The sequence below is a fragment of the Lycorma delicatula genome, chromosome 2 (assembly GCF_047948215.1).
Source record: "Lycorma delicatula isolate Av1 chromosome 2, ASM4794821v1, whole genome shotgun sequence".
In the NCBI taxonomy this organism is placed as follows: domain Eukaryota; kingdom Metazoa; phylum Arthropoda; class Insecta; order Hemiptera; family Fulgoridae; genus Lycorma; species Lycorma delicatula.
The window spans coordinates 189,719,247-189,741,464 of record NC_134456.1 but is presented as its reverse complement, the minus strand read 5'-3'; the positions used below and the strand labels follow the sequence as shown (position 1 = coordinate 189,741,464).

General features: G+C 29.3%; 1 protein-coding gene across 1 annotated transcript in view; it reads left to right on the top strand.

Annotated features, from left to right (window-relative positions):
- The window catches only part of Nost (Nostrin), a 201,614-nt gene that overhangs the window by 95,914 nt on the left and 83,482 nt on the right, over positions 1-22,218 (top strand). The window contains exon 3 of the mRNA XM_075356900.1: positions 16,864-16,949. Within this exon, the coding sequence (XP_075213015.1) occupies positions 16,864-16,949 (86 nt within the window). The remainder of the gene's footprint in view (positions 1-16,863; positions 16,950-22,218) is intronic.

The window sequence follows — 22,218 nt, the reverse complement described above, 5'->3', positions numbered from 1 at the left end:
TTTAATCAGTATATTTTTCCTTTAAATGTTTTTTAAACGATTATTTGTAATATTTATTTATCTACAGAATGCCATTACGTATTTCAAAAGTAATTTTTTCCCAGATAAGCTAAGCCTGTGCATAGGTACAAAACGTTTTAACATGTGGAAACTTATTAAATTTAAAAAAAAACCATAAATTTACTTAATATAATATAAAAACTAATTAAAAATTTTCCTTTAAGGTATTTTTTTACATATAAATACAACTTTAAAAAAATACAGTATTAAAATTTATTACCAGTAAAATTGATTCAAGAAAAATACAAATAAAATGTATTTTAAGTGCATTATTTATATTATTTTTAATTATAGTGAGAAAACCATATATTTCATAAATCTAACTTTGGACAAAATACTTCAATATTTACTAAAGATAATTTTTTACCACACTTATTAATTGAATCGTTTAGCAGAAATTTGTAATAAAATACAGCACTAAAAGTTAGAGTTTGTATATAATGGGTGTTAATCTTTAGGTGTAGCAGTATTTCTTTAACTAATAATGATTATATAAAAATAATTGTTTAAAAATAAGACTATCGTAAAAAAACAGACTATAAATTTTAATAATACAAAAGGATTTTTACTGGAAAATCAAGAATTATTATTACCTTTGAAAATGTTTTTACCTGATCGAATTTAGGTAGATTAACTATTCTGTAGATCCAGTCAGAATTTGAGATTGTAGATTCATCGGTTTTCTATGTTCAAGTGTAAATAAGCCATAACAATGGAATGCTTTTATTAAAGGAAAAACATGCGTACGGTTTATTTGTATGACATAAAAATATCTGAGATGTTGATAAAAAAAAGTTTCTCAAAACTTTTTTTGGAAATTGTATCTGTAAATATCAGATTAAAGGGTTATTTCTCATTCTTCTGTTCGCTTCATGGATTATGTTCCTGGTAAAAACCTATTCCGGCATTAAAATTTATTTTCATCTGGTATTTGATCTTACCGAGTCTCTCCTTCCTTTGAAGTGATATTTCCATGTGTCGATTTCTATCGTCCACTATTCATTTTTTATAAATGTTCTAACTATCTGCCGTGATAAAGAGTTCAAACCTCAGTGATCCTTGTAATCTGCTAGTTTAATCTGCAGTTCGATTTATTTATTATTATTATTTTTTTTTTTGGTTAGTAGGGGAATGTATTAAATATTAGTTCAATCATCAAAACCATTATAGTTTAATGAAGTTAAAATAATAATATGATTAACCTAATTTTAAAACAATTAACAGTAGAAACAATATTTATTAGTGAAATTTATCATTAAAAACTTTTAATAATGTTTTTGTTATTAGTCCAATTTTGTGATTATATGAATGGTTACAAAAGTTAGAGATATGCGTAGATTGTAGTCTATGCGCAATCTGTGCATAGACGAATTACATTATATAACTTTTCAACTTAAAGTATACATTTTTTTATTTCACTACAAACAATTGTTTTAATCGTTTTACTGCATGTTATATTGAAGTTTTATAAATACTATTTACTCAATTGATATGTTTTTTTGCGTCAACTAGTTTCATTTCACATCCTGGTTCCACTTTCTTTGAACTCTACAACTAAAAAATTTAAACGCATTGAAAGTCATATTTACGTACATGTTTATTTTTTAAATATACGTTACTTTTTATTTACACAAACGTAATTTTGAAAAAAAATTTGTCAAATTAAAAATATTATGAAAATATTTAATTCAAATTAAAGCACTAATTTTATATTAATCTTTAATATCGTTTATTAATATCATCTGCAAAGTTGTATTTAAAATACAACTTTAGTACTAGAGTTTATTTATTGTTGGATATAAAAAAAAAGATCCACTCTATATATAATTTGCAGACTGTATGGATTATTATGTAGAAGATGCTAAACCATTCATAATTATTGTTCTTTATAAGGTAATCATTATCATTACGAATATAAAACTAGGTATTCTATTTATATTACAAACACAATTAGCGTATGATTTAATACTCTGTTAATTTTAATGAAACAACTTTCAGAAGCTTAATAATAAAAAGCTTATAATGTATTTAGAACGAGAAATAGCCTTTTATAGATTAAAATAATGCTACAATGATTTGACAGTTTAATAATAAACTCTTAACGTAATTAATATTAAGCAACATTTATATATCGTAAAATTGTTAAACTGCTTAATTATTTTAACTGAACACAGTATTAATTATCAACAATTACTATAATACAGCCTAGAGTTGAACTAATTAATTATTATTATTATTATTATTCAATTATTCAAGTATTAACAGTTATACACGCTGTGTTAGTTTTAATGATAATTAATTTTAATAACAAAATCTTTGTTATAATGATTACTTTTGATGGAGTTAATAATTACTTAAATGATAAGTTGTACCTACGTAAAAGTTATCAAATGATATATTATTTAATTTTATTGTTAATGTTTGCATTTGTTTACAAGTCATATTTTATTTATCTATGTTATTTAGTAGCAAAAGAAAATAGTAATAAAAATAAATAGATAAATTGTAGGTTTTCTTGATGAAGACCAGTAATCTTCAAACCGTCGATCGGATTGCGAGATATGTTTACTATCGCAGGGATTCTTCGACGGATCATATAAGCTTGTAACGCAATAAAATGGATTATCAGTATTAACTAACAAGTTAGGGTTATTAAAATATTAATAATGAATTAAGATAATACAAAAATAAAATTATTTTGGCGATCCGTATAAATTAGTTTATTCAAATATTAATTAATATACAAATAAAAAAAACCTGCGCCGTTAACTAAGTATGCAGTATTTTGGTTATCATTTTGGTGAAAGGTTTTTTAGAAACATTTTTTCTATAATAAATGAAAATGAAAATTATCAAAGACTTTTTAAAAAAATTCCACTAACTAAAAAGTCTAAAGAAAATATTTTTTTCCCAAATACATAAATTTTTAGATTGTAAAGTTTTTTCCTACGTTTCGAGTTTAATTTTTGTTCTTAAGAAAAAATTAAAACGTTTATTTTTGTTGAATTTTATGTCGATTTTCTTACCCAGAAAGTTCTCACATGCATATGAAAATAAATTTTAATTCAGGGACAGTAACTCATAAATATTTTCAAATTGTATGATTAACTAATTATACTATTTAATAGGCTTATAGTGAACTACATTAATATTAATTCAGTGAAATAGTAAAATATATAACTATGATTATTAATACGTAATTAATGCAAAATTAAAGTAATAAATCAATCTTTAGCATTTTTCTTTAGCCTATATTAAAAATTATAACAATATTCGACAATAAGTCAGTTGTAAGTATCATAACGTTACTCCTTCAACTATAAAAATAGGTTATGATAAACATGTTTTTACACTTGAGTAGTCCATCAAAATATTTACGGTTGAATAATAAGTGTGAAGAAAACACCTGCGTTTTAACAGTTTCTAGCTCTGTTATTCAGTTAACATTGTTACAAAATACATATTTAATCTAGCAGTTAGCTGAGAATAAATCGGTTATTTTTGTTATTTTAATACATAATCATGCGTAAATAGTAAATATAAGTATTCAGGAAACCATCGTACTTTCCATATACAGAAGAATAAAATGGATTCATATGCAATTTAATGAAAAGTTCGTGATTGCCCTCAGGAGTGAATGCTTGCTACAGAATAAATTCTTGCTATATATCTATAGGCAATTTTTTTTCTTTTTTTTTAAGAGTATTAATATAAAAAGATTGTATTATGAAATGATAACACTATTTCTTTTCCCCAGTTACAAATTTGTAAATACTACAGTGTAGTAAAAAATGATGTTATATCTTAATTCAAAAGAAATCAAAGTGCACTCTTCATGCGATCTTAACGTGATAGCTACTAAATAAGGAGTACAAATAATGTAATCGCTAAATATTTGTATGTTAATTTATTATTTCAAATCTTGAGTCCTGTTATAATATGTATCAAACGGTTTTTTATACAATTTATTTTAAGCAGAGGACAAATAAAATATTTATTGAAATATTTATAAAATATTTCCATATTTTAATATTTACATTCTATTTAATGAAATTCCTAACCCCTCAGCAATGACTGCCATTTTGAGAATGATGAGGCCTAACTAATTGTTCAATAAAATAAAAGCCTGTAAATATGTATTTTTATTATTTTTATGAAGAATGTTTCGTATTGTGATTCTAATCTATTACGTAATCTAAATTAAAAAAAAAAATACAAATTTTTCAGTTTTTTTTAAATTAAATTTGTGAGATCTCAAAAAAGTGTAGAAGAATTTATAAAAATGTAGAAATAATGTTTTGTTATGTAATCATCTCTTCTTATTATCTAAATATAATACTTCTAATAATATTTTTGACTTTTATATGGAAAACGAGAACATATTATTGTAATAAAACATTCCCTACGATATTTTAGAAAAAAAAAATTATTTTTATGTTTATATTTTTAATGTTTTATTTTAATTTAACTGTTGTGTATGATAAGGTTTTTTAAGTTAGATTATTCTGTTCAGAATCAACATTACCCATAATCCTATTCAATTTATTATTGACATTATACAAAGACTATAACTGACACAATAAAAAAATGATATTACTGTAGTAAAAAATTTCTTATCTTGACAGAAGATAGCATTTTTTTTTTTAAAACTGCGAACTACTCTGAAACCGCACGGTCGATTTTGTTTTAAACACTTTAACGATAGGTAAACCTGTTGTTAAATGAAATTACTACTAGAAAAAAAAGTTAAAAACGGAGTATAACAATAATAAATGTAGGCTACTTTGTTTGAAAGAAAATATAACGCAATAAGAATGACAAAAATATAAAGTATACAAAACAATTTTTTAATAAAAAAGAAAGACATTTAAATTACACTCCTCTCCATTAACAAGGACGAAGGGTTTTACCAGGTTGCACAAAAAAAGTAAAACACAAATAAAAGTTAGATTTTCTCTACCAGTAAAAAGTAATAAAAATTTGAAATGATTAAACTCATTGGTCTATTGCTTCCGATGTTTTACAGCTCCCCTAGTAAAATTTATTAGTTTAGCCCAATTGTCCCCATTTATAATACTATATCCATTTTCCTCTTCTAACACTTTCTACTAAACCAATGAGTGATAAAAAATATTTACCAGTATATTACATTTCGAAAATGGTGCACTTTTTATCACAAATTGAAACACAAAAGTAATTCTGAAAAATGTATAAAACTCAGTATTTTTTCTTGGTTAGATCAAATAAAGTTTTTTTCTTCTGTAATCATATACAACTTCACTTACTCGTATATAATTCACTGCACAGGAATGCTTTGAAGGTATTTTACATTTATTATAGGGAAATAAAACACTATCTGTTCCTATAGACCTTATGTTGGAAAACTTCTTTGTTTTTTGTTATAGCTGAGTCTGAGAAATGTCATTTACGGACCTCCCATAAATGGGAAGTGTCGGACTCGTACGGGTTCGGCTAGATGTTATTAAGAGCCTATGATTACCCGCACCCTACCAATACTCCTATCTCACTGTTTCTCCTCCTCCGGGGTCGATCCTGCAGTTTAAGCATTGCGCGGGCCCAGGAGGTGCCTTTAGGGTCCAGATTTCCAGAGTCCCCGTGTTTCATCACCGTTGCCCATCCGCACAAGTGCAGACGCACGATGGCTCCACAGAGGGCTGTTCTTCACCCCTTCACCTTCAAGTCACTTTCTTCGCCTGAGCCACAGGTTTTTTATGTGCAACTCAGATTCCTTGCTGGGTGATCTTCAGTCCTCTTACTGATGTGGTTTCTAAATCAAGTTCTATCCCATTCTCTAGCTTCTCTCGCTTTAGTTTTCAGGATACTTGTTGCTAGGTATACTACCTTGTCCCATTCCGCTCTTCCTATCAACATGTATGGAACTGTTTCTTCCGAAGAAAGCCAGCTTAACCCGACATCTTGTCTGACCACATCCCACCGCTGGCATTGGTAGATGGTGTGCTCAACGGTATCTTCAAAGTCGCAGTACCTGCATAGAGGAGACGCTCTCCTGCCAAATCGAAACAGGTAGGCTTCAAACTCGCCATGTCCAGAAAGGAGCTGCGTTATATAAAAACCTCGCTCACCCAGTCCTCTCTGCACCCATACATCTATTCTTGGAATTAATTTACGTGTCCATACACCAGTGAAGGTGTTCACCTGGAACACCAGGTGAGGTGTTCCAGGCCTCCTGCCACTCGGCTAGAAGTAAGTCCTCAGCCTCGGTCTTAGTCATACAAACCCGCCGGAGCATCAATGCACGCAGCCGCACCTGGGGAATCCCGAAGTTGACCTCAATAGCATTTCGCAAAACCGTGCGGTATGCGGCTGCAATGTTCAACACAGCACGTCTTTGAAGCGATTATATTTTATCTACATTCCTTTTCTTTTCAAGGGCCTTTACCCACCCAGGGATGGCATAAAATATGATAGAAGAAGCCACCGTCAGTATTATACTTTGTCTAGAAGCACGAGGAACTCTGTGGTTACGTATAAGTTTACCGAGATTATCAACAACTGACTCAGGACGTGCCAAGGTCTGCTGAAGGTGAACATTGTAGTTTCGGCTCTTCTCCAACCACACGCCGAGGTACTTAACGCATCCCGACGTGGGAATACTGGTCCCATCAACATTAATTTGCATTGCTCGCAGTCTTCTCCCGACCAACGCTACTAAGAGGTTTTATTAGGTGGTAACTGTAGATCTCTCGCCTCAAGCCAACAACTTATTCGCCGAACTGTATTATTGGCTACCTCCTCTACTTTTGCTTCAGTGTGTCCGGCCACGAGGAGAGCCAAATCATCTGCATATGCGACAAGTTCAACGTCCCCATCAAACTCAAATCTCAAAAGCGAGATCCCACAGGAGTGGGCCGAGAACCGACCCCTGCGGAACCCCACCAAACACGTCAAAAACCAACTCACCACCATCTTCTGTGGGGGTTTTAAGCCTTCTGCAATGTAGATAGCTGTTAATTATGCCAAGAAGATATCCAATTATATTCTTTTCTCTCAGCACATCAATAATCGTCGGCCCCTGGAGACTACCACAGGCGTTCCTGACGTCTAGGAGGACCACTAACGGGATCCTTCATCGACGCCCAGTGCCACTACTTCGATCTCTAGCTCATTCAGTTACGCGTTTCAATGCGTCAATTGTGGACTTCCCCCTAACAAAGCCATATTGATCAGGGGAAAGCCTTCGCACCTCGCACCAAAGCCTGTCAATGATAAGTCTCTCCAACAGGTTGCCCAGGGTGCTGAGCAAGAATATCGGGCGGTATGAGATACCTCTCCCAAGCATGTCTCCCTTCTTTGGCACCAGGACCAACCCCGCTTCCTTCCAACAGGAAGGAAAGCGACAGCTCTCCAAAGCTGTATTATAAGCGTCCAGTATGACCCAACGATGTCTTGTCACCATTAATTTAACGAGAGATCCAGGGACCTCGAAATTCCTTTGAGAATTATAAAATTCTGTCGTATGTTAAAAAATGATGAGGCGCCTTACAAACCAAGCAGGAAAAAGAACGTGATTTCCCATAGTATTCTTCGACTTAAAAGGATGGGTTAGTTATTGAACTATCACTGATTTGCCTTTTTTAAATACCTTTTGCGGTATCCCGAAGTGTTTTATTTCTTCTTGGACCAATCCCGTCACGAAAGTTCAAATATTTTCAATTTATGTTTGGGATCGTCCATATTTTCCTTATTGTTATTGATTAATAAACCAAAATTAAATCTTTCTGTCCGTTAAAGTAAGAATAAGTAAAATTCAAGCTATGATTAGTCAAAAGAGTTCAACCAGTTAAGAATTATTTGATCGGCAAAAATCTTCCATGAATAGATGGATTTTGTTATGTAATAAGCCTTCAACAAATTCTTGTATCATTTTTTTATTAAGTTGTAAAATAATTTTCTTTGAATCCTGAGGCTCCGGGTTCGAATCCCGGTCAGACAAGGCATTTTTCATACGCCAAAATATTTCATTTCCATATCCCATGGACAAGTATGTAACTTATGTGGTGAGATGATCAAGCAAAAAAAAGAAAAAAACTTGATAGATATGCTTATAATTCTATTTCTGAGTGATTACCCAGAATTAATATTTTTTAAATAATTAGTATTTTTTTATCCTCCGGGACCACCGTTAGGCATTGCTTCAGAGGATGAGATGAATGATTTGTAGCGTGTGTGAAAATGCCATGCCTTACCGGAATTCGAACCCAGGACCTCCGGAAGAAAGACCGAGACGCTACCACTCGCGCCACGGAGGCAGGAAATTTTAGTGTTTGAATTTTTTAAATGTATTATTCCATATAATCTTGAGATTTTACATAAATAATGAGACGAATGGTGAGTGATGAAAAAATATCAATTCGATTATAGGCCTTGGGATCTTAGGTATCGTCTGTACTTTCGTCAGTTTACTGCGTTACCGAATTGACTATCATTTTTATCTATAGAATTGCTGTTGATGATTTAAGTTTTGTTTTTATCATATGTTTTGTTTTCTTCTATAATTCAATAAAATTTTCTTTTCTATTTGGATATTCATGAACCGAGTTTTAATAAATGATTTTGTAAATTAAATGTTTCTCTGGAAGAAATGTTCGAAGATTCATCTGCTGTTAGTTTTTTTTTTTTTTTTTTCATTTTGATGTTTGCTACATTATATTAACTTCAACAACATTATTTATAATGACAGAGCAATAGACATCAGATATGTAATTTTCATTTTGAAAATTCATTGAAACGAATCTTTTAATATTAAGAGATAGGGCTCCTTAAGAATTAAAAAGTAAAAAGGATCGGAACGATTGTTTGCATGATCTTTTCCTGATTTCAGCAGGTTTTAATCAACTATAAAATCATATCAACAGATCAATTACCTGCTTTAAAAGTAATTTTTTTAACCTGTTTAATTATAAATTTTTATGAAAAAATATGGTAAAATTTTACTAACTAGATATCTATTAAATTAGTTCCTTCTACTTCCTATATTTTAAGATGCATTTGAATTTTACCGTTATATTAGTTTCTGTTTTAGTGTACAGAAGAGAACTGAAGGTTGTTTTTTAGTGTACGGTGTACACTAAACTTTTTGATTAATTTAACTAAAATATCAAAAATGTGTGATGAAAAAAGTTCAAAAGTTTTTTAATATTTATAACAAAATTCTTTTTAAATTTAATAAAAAGCATTGTATTACAGATGATAATTTTTCTAATAATTTATCTATTGAGGTAAGATTTAAATATTTTTTTTTATTCCTAATATTTTAATTTCAATTAATAACTGAGTGTTTAAAAAACATGTTAAGACTTAACAAAATCTCAATTTTGAAATCTTTTCATGTGTAATTAGTAAGCTATCACAGGCAAAAATGAAAGAAATATGTTTCTTGCTCCATTTCTAATTTTCTCTTTGAAAAATTTTATAATCTGAAAAGCATTTTATTTTTCGTTCTTAATATTTGTATTTGTATCAAGAAAAAACATCATTATTGCCGACTTATATGGCTGAGTAGGTAGCGTCTCGGCATTTCGTGTGGAGGTCCTGGGTTCGAATCCCGGTCAGGGGCATGGCATCTTTTCATTCGCTTCCAATTTCTACCGGGCTTAATGACCACAGCTGTTGATGCCCGCTCTCTTATAAAAAAAAAACATGATTATTAAAAAGATTCGCGTTTTAACGAGTTACGATTAATCAGCTACCTAAATTAATCGTTTCATCAACAGTAACAATTTATATTTTGAAATATAAATTAGAAATAAAATAAACATCAAGAAATTATGAAATCAACTTCAAAATCCATACTATAAAATAAGAAAAATGTAATATATTTTTTCTTTACATTTCAACATTAGAAAGGCACCAAATTGAAAACAGATTACTTTAAAACATACCCTTTGATTCAGCATCGACTTCAAAGTTGAAATTTAAAGAATAACTTGGATTTATTAGTATGATTTTTGAAGTTGGTTTTTTAAAATTTATTTTATTTTGTATAATTTGTTTTTACTTAAAATACAGATAGGCTACAAAAACAATCCGTCCGTGTGAAAAAAGAGCAGTTTCCAAAAAACTGCTAAATTGTTAAAGGCAAATAACCTGTCTTTTGATATAAATAAGAAAAGTAATTCAGAGAAACTGTTTAAGTAATTTGTACGAATGTAAACAAAAAAGGTAAACGTTAAGCTATCTTATATGGGGGAATTATATGCAGTAGTTTTCCTGAAAATATTTTGATTATCAGAGTTATTTCAGATCCAGGTTTGTTTCCCGATAAGATTCAGGATTTTCACTGCAAGGTTTCAAGTACTCTAAATAAATAAATCCTATATTAAAAAATGTTATTTTTTATATTGCATTTATTCAATATTGACTAATTAAAGACGGCATATTAGTGTTTAATTTTTCATCAAAACTTGTTGGTTTTAAAAGGTCTAAATTTTAAGCTCTAGGTAAATACCGAAAAATTTAATTAAAATACACCCAGCTATTTTAACGTAACTTGTCTTAAAAAAAATAATTCAATAAGTTTGTCATATTTTTAACTTCAAAGCCCACTATTGTTAATTGTTAGAATCATTACACAGTTTAAGGATACAATTAGAAGTCTCATGCTGATTAAAATACCTCAACGAAAAATAAACATAATGAAACATAAAGAAGTACGTTTTTGCGTTAAATTATGAAGAAAAATTTCATCTGATAATTTGTTTTTTCAAGCCTTATTCTTAAAATTAATTAACGAAAAAAGTGATCCGGTTAATTTAATCTGTTATTAAAATCTCGTAAAATGTTATCCAACTGTGGTATTTAATTCTAAAATAAATAATAAGCAAAATATTGAAGTAAATTTGTGTGAGTTGTCACACCTTCGGTAAAGAAAATATCTATTTTATAGAACATGCATGAATATATAGGCCATATTTTATGAATTATTCAAAGTTTCTTATAAACGTCATAAAACTTTCAGCTTGCTTTTTAATTAATACAACGCTGTAAATTACTAAAGTAGATTTGTAAAACAGCAAAAACAAACATTACAAAGACAATAAATTTACATCTTCATGATCTCACTACTGTATAAAGAGACAACATATTTTTCGTTTGTTGTCGATAACCGCGATAACTACTGGATCAATAATAACGAAATTTTAACTGTAGCTTTCTTATGACCCCCGGGAATGTTTACTACAGTCCAAACCTCACCTGTCTCACTAGTGTATGAATTATAAATATAACTAATTATAAATAGATAACCTAGAACTTATTTTAATAAATTTAATATCACTGTCTATATCGACCGTTGACTATCTCAATATCGACTTCTTCAGAGAGTTATAAGATTTACTAAATTTAATGTCAATAAAAGATCAATTTGTATTATTATGTAATATGCATAACAAAAATTAGTTTGATAATAAAATTAATGGGAATGATGACCATCTAACATAGTTAACATCTAAAACTTTGTTATTCATCCAAATTTATTTTATCCAGTATGTTGTAAATAGCGAAAAATCTGATAGCTACAGCCACACATAAATAAATTACACAAAACTTATTTCCATTTTTTGAAATTCTTTACGGATTTTTTCTTATACTAGGGATGTTATTTGCTTATAGACTTTAGTAATTTAACTTGTTTAACATTTAAATTATTTTTTTTAAATATTCTGCCATTTAATTTATTTTTTATTTAACAATTTTGTTGTCTTTTATTTGTATTAAATGAGACGAAAGGTTAAAAGTTAAATTTTTAGAAGAAGTGATTATTATAAGGAATTTATTACTAAAATGTAGGGATAAATGAGGACTGCTCCAGACTAATAATTCATCTATCACTCGGAAATAACTGATTACTTTATTGAAATATTATGACGGGAATCAAAATAAATAAATAAAGTGTTTGGAGTGATATTGGATATAGTGATAACATATATATATATATATATGTGTGTGTGTGTGTGTGTGTGTGTAAACTTTGATAATGCTTATATTTATATAATTATTAGATATTGACAGGCTAATTTAAGATTTTGTTCTGGACTACATATAACTTTTAGGATGATACATAATTCTCATGATCTGTGGAGGTCAATCCGACTGTATAATCATGTACAAAAAATAATAAAATTGTCCATAGCAACATAAATGTTTACTGTTGAATATCGATTTCTAATCAGCTTCATTAATGAAATGTAAAAACATGTTGTTTATAACATAACACATTTTACAATGTTTAAAAATATTCTGATGAAACTTTAAACAAATATTTAGTTATAAAATTAGTAAAGTATAATAAAAAATTCTCGCTGTAATTCTGTGTATTAATTAATTCTACGTTCACTATTAGTTTCATGAAATCTTTCATTATCAGTCCTTCAAATAACATAAAACTCTCCAAACCTTGAACAGTTAAGAAGAAATCGAGAATGCAAAGGATTTCAACTAAAAGTAATGACCAAGTTTTTTATCGTTAAAGATAACTGTATAAACATATTCTTTTTATTCTACATCATGCAAAATAATTATAATATATTTAAGGGAATAAATTACCGAGATATAAATGTTCTTCGAGTCATTCATTTTTTTAATACATGATTTACTGAAATATTTAATTTGGCATATTTTGTTTAATTTAAACAACAATCACTGAGTTTTCTAATAGTTATTATCCAGTTTCGAAATGTATTACGAGGGACGATCAGAAAGTAAGTTACAACCCCTCTATGAAACAAACACATATTTATAAGACAATTTTTTTTTATTGAACCAAAAATTACATATTTTTATCTATTTTTCGACATTATCACCAAGTTTTTCTAAACACTTTTCATACCCTGAGACAAGTTTTTCAATTCCACTCTCATAAATATTTCGTCCAATTTCCTTCAACCATTTAAGAACCGCTTCCTTAAGTTCATCATCATTAGCGAAACGCTCCCCCGCCACAAGTATCGCTTGAGAAGAACAAATAGATGGTAGTCGCAGGGTGCTAGGTCAGGGCTGTAAGGCGGATGAGACCACAATTACCATTTGAATTTTTGCAGTAACTCCTTTGTCACATGAGGCTGAATGAAGAGTAGCGTTGTCGTAAAGAAAAACGACCCCATCGCTCAGTCTTCCGGGTCTTCGATCTTTAATGGCTTTACGCAATTTTTTTAAAGTCTCACAGGAAGATCTGGCATTGATTGTTGCTCCATAAATTCATTGTAAACAACTCCCTCATATTCGAAAAACACTGTCAGTGTTTTTCGAATATGAGGAATATTTTTCGTCAGCGTTCGTCATGTTCGTAACCTTTCGAATATGTGGGGATGTTTTCACTCTTTTTGATTACGGCGAATTTTTATGTCTCCATTCATATGATGCTCGTTTAGTCTCAAGGGTGTAATGAAGCACCCAGCTTTCATCCCCTGTGATGATTTGTTTCAAAAACTGTAGACCAGTCCTGGAATAACGTTGAAGAAAAGAAAGAGCAGACGCAAAAAGTTTGTGGTTGTCGGTCAATAGTGGAACCCATCGTGCACACATCTTACGGTAATCAAGCTGATCGTGAATAATCGCAAACACACTACCATAACTGATGTTAAGTTCACTTGCAATCTCTCTAATTTTAATGAGCCGGTTACTCAAGATCATTTCATTCATGCGTTCCACGTTACCCGTCGTGTTTGCAGGTGAAGGCGCCCGGCACGCAGTTCATGACTCACATTTTTTTTTCCGTTTCTGAATGTTTGGCACCATTTTGTGATCATCAGGCGTGACACTGCATTCTCACCGTATACCTCAACAATTTGGTGATAATATTCACAAAAATTATAATTTTTTTCCCACAAAAATTGGACTACTGAACGCACTTCTATGCTGGACGAAACCTCTAGAGGACATCCCATATTGACAACGATACTACACACGTACTGAACATCGTACAGAATTGCTGTTGTGGGGGGGTGGAGGTTGAAGACAACAACGCAACCAGTGCTGCCACCACAAGACATTATATTCCTTTCAGTTCAAGTACACGACAAGCATGTAACTTACTTTTTGATCCACCTCTCGTACATATTTTACGCTAATGTTTAGAAAAAACTTACATTATTTTTATTAATAATTTTTATTCAAAATACTAATTTTTTAGTTTGTTTATATTTTACGAAAATATCAAGGTTTTAACTACTGTAGCTTTCGTATAATTTAAATTATATTTCTTATTTTTTATTAGTAGCTTCTTGAATTTTTATCAAACTCACAGGTACATTGAAGACGGAATAACATCTCATAAGGAGGTTTTTCGGAAATTTATTTTGGAATTTAAAATTGAAGAAACGGGGATATCAGTACAAACCTATTATTCAAACACTGTATAATAATAGTATAAGCTAAGTAACATTTCCTTAAGATGGCTAACTACTTAATAGTGTTCAAAACTGGGACTGTAGGAATGCCAAGGATTACGACGTTAATAATAATAATTTATTGCCTTAGTTATGCTTAAGAGACAGGGCGTGAGAAGGTTTCTTATACTTCTCTCTTACCCATTTCTGTGAAAGCAGAAGATAGTGTGCTGAAGAACCTAATACCTAAAATTTTTTGGCTTTTAGAAATTTCTCTAAACCTAAACTTAGGCATGATGTTTGACTCCGAACGAGTAATTATGAGCATATTGCTGCTACAACTCTATATTCTAAATGAAAATCATTGAATTACACATAGACGGAGTGAGAATATCAAGCACTAAAGCGAGAAGATTATTCTTTCCCAGAGAATCCAGCAGGATTCAAAAAAGCCATGAAACTGACTCCTGTCATTTTCATGGCTTTTTTGCCAATAAAAATACATCTGATGCCCCTGTTGAATTGTTCTTCAACGTAATACCGTAAGTTGAAAATATCTAAATATACTCGTATGAGTAACGAGTAAATAACAAAGTCTTTCGAGAAACAAAGGTGCTAAATTTTCTTAACAAGAATACCTCCCTCTGTATTCAATAATTATAGAGGTGGTTGTAGGATATGGTAACGTGATAGCACTTGAATGAACTGTCAGGTTAATTTGACTTTAAATCTCTAGTTCCAACAACAAAACAATTTTGTCTGCATTATTTACACACCTTACTCCAGAAATGTAAATTTTATAAAGAATTATTTTATTTGCTGAAGACCACGAGGCAAAATCAACAAAGATTTCTGAGTGCATGTGAGGATTTACCAGGTACCACTGAGGTAATATTGTCGGTTTCCTGAATCGAATTATTGTGCAAGTATTAAGTCCAGACCGTTAACAGCCAGTAAAATCAAATCCGACGCAAATAAAGATCTGAGCGATGTCGCAGTCGTTTCTCAAAAAGTCACGTTAGACATCGATGTAAGCAATTTATATTTGTAGCCAATTTGATGTTATGATCTTATTTTAAGAATTTTCGATAAATATTAATACTTTTTCTATATTTATTCACGGACCTTGAATACATATTGTCAATCACACCGACATCAATTAAATGTAAATTGATTGAAAAATAAAATTACATGGTTTTACAAGTTTTTTGGAGAGAAATAAATAAATATTTGATCGTTTGCCGAAGATAAATTCTAAGTAAAAAAACAAAAACAATAGAATTTTATTATAATCGAGAAAATATGATTGTTAAAAACTCAGGATTTTAAAATTTCCATAACCTTATTACAATTACAGTTAGCGCTTATGTTATTCAGCATAACAAACGTGTACACCACGGTGACTTTTTTTTAAATGGTAAGATAAGCATGCACTCATGTACTTTATACTTTCTTTTCTTTTTCTGTTTAGTCTATGGACACCATAAGGTATTACTTCAGAGGATGAATGAGGATAATATGTATGAATGTAAATGAAGTATAGTCTTGTACAGTCTCAGATCAACCACTCCTGAGATGGACGGTTAATTGAAATCCAACCACAAAGAACACCGGTATCCACGATCTAGTATTCAAATCCGCGTAAGAGTTACTGCCTTTACTAGGATTTGAACCTTAGAACTCTCGACTTCAAAATCAGCTGATTTGCGAAGGTGCGTTCACCACTACACCAACCCGGTGCACGCATGTACTGAGGTTAAAATGGAATTATGTTTGCAAAATTTTTAGAAAGATGACCCCAAAATACTGATATCCCCCCCCCAGAAGATATTGTTCCAAACTTTTACCAAAAAATTTCTTCATGTATACACGTGTTTCTGTACAAAATCGGTTATTCCAATCAAAGGTCATTAATCTTCAAACGTGCGAACATATGTACATACGTTCGTACATACGAACACTAACATCGAATTTATTTTGTTTTTGGGGTACCTGGGTCATGAAACGTCGAAATGCAAAACAAACCCATACCCCATTTTGTTATTATCATTATTTCCTTCTTGCAGCATAGCTCAAAAGTTAAGATGTGAGATGAGTAAAAATGGGTAACCTAATCTGGTTCGAGCGGAGAAATGACAACGTACACTGTACAACTTTGCCGAAGGACTGTACTTCTATAAAGATTTTTTTAAAAATAAAATTTCCGTGTAATCTATAAATTAATCGTTTAATATTTTGGAAATAAATGAAGTAAATATTTAGTACAAATAAATACATCTTAAAAGGATTTTCTAGCTTACAAAATGAGAAGCTGAAACCAGTTCTACAATGAATTGTAAAATTATAGAATTTTAGTTACATTTCAGATTAAACATATAAAGAAGTTTAGGAAAATTACATGCATTTGTTTAATCAGAAAAATTTTTACGTTTTCTAGGGCCAAAATGGATTTGAGGAGTTGCGAAAGTACATTAAACAAGGGGAAGATTTCTGCAAGGATCTTGCTACAATACTACAAGAGAGGTGAGTAATTTAACAAATTTAATTCTTCATAACAAAAACTATATTTATTTATAGAAACAATATTATTACTGTTTTCGTGTTATATATATATGTCTACTGTACAGTACATAATGCTAATTGAAGAATTATGTAATAATTAATATTTATTTTAATAAAGCGTTTTTCTAAAAAATTAACGTTATTTTTTCAAAACAAAAGCTATGACGAAAAGAAAGTATAATAATAAGTTAAATAGCTTTTTCATTTTCCACCTGTTTTATATTTACCCATATTTGTATTTTCCGGTTTTTATTTGTTACCATCACAGAGAGATTATGTAAATTATAAAGATTTAAGACTCGATTCGTTCTTTAAAGTGTTTATTATTTTAAATCATTTGTGTTTATTCTTGTTCATTACTGAATTCTTTCTCTTCACTGTGACAGCGTGACTGAGAATATTTTTATAGTTTTTAACTGTACTGAATCTATTTAATGACGTTCCGGTTTATGTTATGACAGGTAGTGTTTATTTATTTATTTTTTTAATAGTAATTCCGCCTTTCAACTTTATTTTTATTACGTTATTAACCTACATTAATAATCATTACATGCATTTCCATTGTATCTATTTTAAACCCTTATAGTTCTCAAAAGTAAAACTAATTTTTGTTATGTTAATAGTAATTTGACAAGAGTAATAAATAGCATTATATATTAAAATATAATATAATATTACATTATATATTTACATAATTGGATTTAAAAAATAAAATTTGATGTGCTTAATTAAAACCTTTTTGGCTAATTACAGTAAAAAAAAATATTCAACCGTTTCGTGAGAATTTTGCTGCATATAAATCTTAGTTAATCCGATTTATAATCTGCTAAAAGCTGTTTAAAAATGAAAACATTTAAACAAAACCACCCAAGTTTGGGGTCAATATCTCCAGGGGTAAATTCGGAGGTAGTGTTTTGTTAATAAACAATATAAATTATTAATTTTCTTGTAACGTTAAGAGAAATTGATGAAATCTTTAAATAATTTTTACCTTAATAATAAAAAATTTGTTAAAGTAGTGAAGTACTATTAACAAGCACTTTACATAATTAATTTATTTATTAAAAAACAGTAATTTACAATTAAAAACCAGCTTTTAAATTTACAATTAGTCTTTTGAAAGTGTAAAAATCCTATTTGTTTGTTCTTAATTATTTTAAATAAAAAAGAAGTTATGAATAAATAATAAAAAATCTACAGACTAAAATAAAGATGTTTTGTAATGCTTTTTGTAAAAATTATTACTGAAACAACAATTTAAAATTGTTCACCTTTATCAGTACAAATTTTAATAATTTAAAAAAAGTAATTTCTAAGTATCAATTTAAAAAGCGCACGCGCACACACATATATATATTTTTATATTTCTATATTTTTATAGAAGAGAAGGATTTATTTTTACTTTATTTCCTGAAGAATTTATGCTAACTGTTTATAAAACTCAAATTATTATATAGCTAGTCGATTATATGTGAATACTCGCGTTGCGTATTTCTGTACCACATCAGTTCCAGTTCATTCAGTCATTTATAAATATAAACAGATAAATGTATATATATATATGTTACGTTTTTACGGAATTTTCCTCAAGGTTTTTTTATGAACAATAAATTCAAGGTAAATTTAATAATATTATTATCGGTAATCCGTATTTATCCCTAATATCTGTAGAAAGAAATCTGACACAATTTTACAATAAATAAAAAAAGTAAATTTTTTATGTAAATTAAAACTTTGAAATCTAAACCTTCCAAAAATAAAAAATAATGCTTAAAAATAGGTTTAGATTTACATTTATCGTTAAAAATCCTATTAAAAAAAAATGTTGAAAATATTTTGTAAGGACAAATCAAATCTTCCTTAATAATAGTTTTAATTATTAATAGTAGTAGTTTTCACTGGATGTGGATTTAATTGTTATTATGTTATAAATTAAAGATAGTTATCCGGAAATACCGAACCAATGGTAACATTAATTTTCCTTTTTAATAATGATAATTACCGTTTTGGAGGTTCTTTTATTTTCTCTTATAGACTGCTATTATTAGACTACCTACTACAGTAGCTTCGTTAATTAAGAACGACTCATTTATATTGTGGCTTTATGACTTCACATTCCAAATGATGTCTTTTCAAGGCTGATCCCTCATCCCTTCTTAAGTTTTGTCATTAATTTCTTTTTGATGTTTAATGACTCTTAATATAGAGAAGCATTAATATCTCCTCTAAATGTTATATTTATTATAATTTATTTTTATACTGTGTTCCGTGATGGTAATGTTTTGTGGTTTATTTATCTTTAAATTGCATTTGTACTCGTAATTGTACGAGTTTTAATGGTATATGCACACATTTTCTCTTCTTACCCAGATCTCACCATCAAAAACTGGCGTACTTCAAAAATAGATTTTATTTTTATAAATTTTACTTCTGATGGGTTTCAGAAAGAAACGCACTCGCTATATGGTTCAATTATTTTTTTTACTAATTTAATATTTTTATAGAAAATTTAGTACTGAGTGCAAAAACTACTCCCAGTTTATCAATTAATGTTTTTCTTATTATTATTTTTTTTTTAAGGAAAGATATTTCTGAAAAATTTTTATTTCTTATGAAAAAAAAATCCTCACTCACAAATGTCACTTTCCACGCCATAACCTTTCATAGATACTTCTGCGTATAGTAATTAGACAATTATTCAATAGATGATAATCTGCATCTTTTTATAATAAATACGTTTTAGAGCTAGAAATATACGTAATGATTAAATATTTTGGCTGTACCTCTAAAACATTCATAATGTATTTCTAATACTACGTTTTTTTTTGTAGAAATTTATTGCTACATTAAAGATTTCAGGTTCGATTCCAAAGCAAACATAGATTTAGAATTTTTTCTCGCTCACGACTTTACCTTTATTTCATAAAAATGTACAAGTAAAGTATTTAGAAATAATCCATACTAAAACTTGCCTTTTATGTATAAAAATGTTTACCTGAAACAGAAGATAGAAAAAATGAAATGAGATGATAAAAATAATGTTAAGTTAATAAAAAAAAGTGAGATTTAAGAAAAGGGTAGACTGTTATTCTGTTATATGGTAAGCCAACTTTCTATCAGAGTCTAGAAAATTGCTCAAAGTTTTATTACAATCCATTCCGTTGTTAAAATCTTTGTTGAACGAGAACACAAATGTGTATTTGTCTTTAGAGTATCGATTAGATGAAAAATAACCGCCTTATAAATCATTTATATAATGATATATTTATATTATATAATATGTATACTTTTTATATATATCTTTAACGTATACTTGTATTTCAATTTCTGAGTACTGAAAGTCTCAGTTTTTACAAAAGTGGTTGAATTTCTGTGAAAAGTACTTAGTAAAACATTTTGGCTTTTCTATTACTGTGGACTCAACAATTTGTGAAACTAATCTCACAGCACATACACACACGCGCACGCACAACAATATCTCTTAATATCTTACTCATATTCATACTTTTACAGTTTCACGAAGAGAGTTTCATCTTTAATTTACTGTAGATATTTCGTTTACGGACTGATTTTATTGCAATTTCACATTTACATTAAAAAAAAAAATCATGTATAGGTCATGTATAGGGTACAAAATCAGTCTTTTATTCATATAACAAAATGGCAAGTTTTAAAAATAAAATTCCAGTTGTTTATAGTTTAAAAAAATTATTTCGTAACAACTACTATTATAAACACAGTAAATTAGATTACTAAAATTCATAAAATATAAATTTTAGTTATATTTTTTTCTGAAAATTGCCAGAATTTAAAAAAATAAAACTACTCGAATTGCGGTTCATCCACTGCTATAGATACTACAGCTTCACAGATGTCTGAAAAATATTTACAGTCCTGTTTAAGTTCTAGTTAATATGTGGATCGTAGGAGTTGCTTTAAATGGCCACATAAAACAGCCACAATTAGTGAAATCTAGTGATTTTGGTAGCAGAGCAAACGTTCACTCTCCGACCAATGAAGCAATCAAGCAGTTTATAATTTAACAAAAAATGGTTTTCTGCATAATGAAATGAAGTGTAACCTTGTACTAAAATATCAGAATTCATCTCTGAAACAGTAAGATGCGGGATAACGTGATGATTTTATATATATAAATATGTTAGATTCCGTTCATAATTTTAATCACAGGTGATATCAGTTTAAACCCACCGGGTTGGTCTAGTGGTTAACGCGTCTTCCCAAATCAGCTGATTTGGAAGTCGAGAGTTCCAGCGTTCAAGTCCTAGTAAAGCCAGTTATTTTTACACGGATTTGAATACTAGATCGTGAATACCGGTGTTCTTTGGTGGTTGGGTTTCAATTAACCACACATCTCAGGAATGGTCGAACTGAGAATGTACAAGACTACACTTCATTTACACTCATACATACCATCCTCATTCATCCTCTGAAGTATTATCTAAACGGTAGTTACCGGAGGCTAAACAGGAAAAAGAAAAAAAGGTGATATCAGTTTAAAAATTGTTTATGGGATTTTTTTAGACATCTGTGCATATACTATAATTTTCCCATCATAAATTTGGCTGATAGATGCTATTATACAAAAGGGGACATATTTTTATTCTTCAGAATGTCAGATGGAATTATATTTTATATTCAATGGAAAGGAATTAGTCCTTAGTTAATAATTCGTGAACTTCTTATTCCACCAAAACTTTTCTTGCTAAATGATTTAAATGACAAGATTTGAAAGGAAAAGATGCATAAGAAGATGCAGAAAGACATCTGTAACCACAAATTTGAAATTATAGTTATTTTAGAATTATCTTGAAATTTTGAGATAAATCTAATCTAGCATTCATTTTTGGCTAAGAAAGATTTAGTTTTATAATTATTATTTTAATTGAACCTTGGTTTTCGGCAAAAAAATCTTCTTTCGTTTAAAAGTAATAGTTTTTAAGCATAATATTTTTTCTTTTCCCTGTTGCAGTATTATAGCATTAAAAGAGAGAAAATTTTAATATTTTGGCCAGTTAAAATTTTTTTTTTTGTAACCCATCAAATAACATTATAATTTTTTTCTGTACTTCATTAAATAATTTATAGGTGATAACTACTTATTTATAAATAATATTCGCTGTAGTAGACACAAAAAAGATGTAAATTTCTGAAAGTAAGTATTCTTGTCTAGTTCTACGTTTAATAAAATGAAATCATGTATTTAAAATTA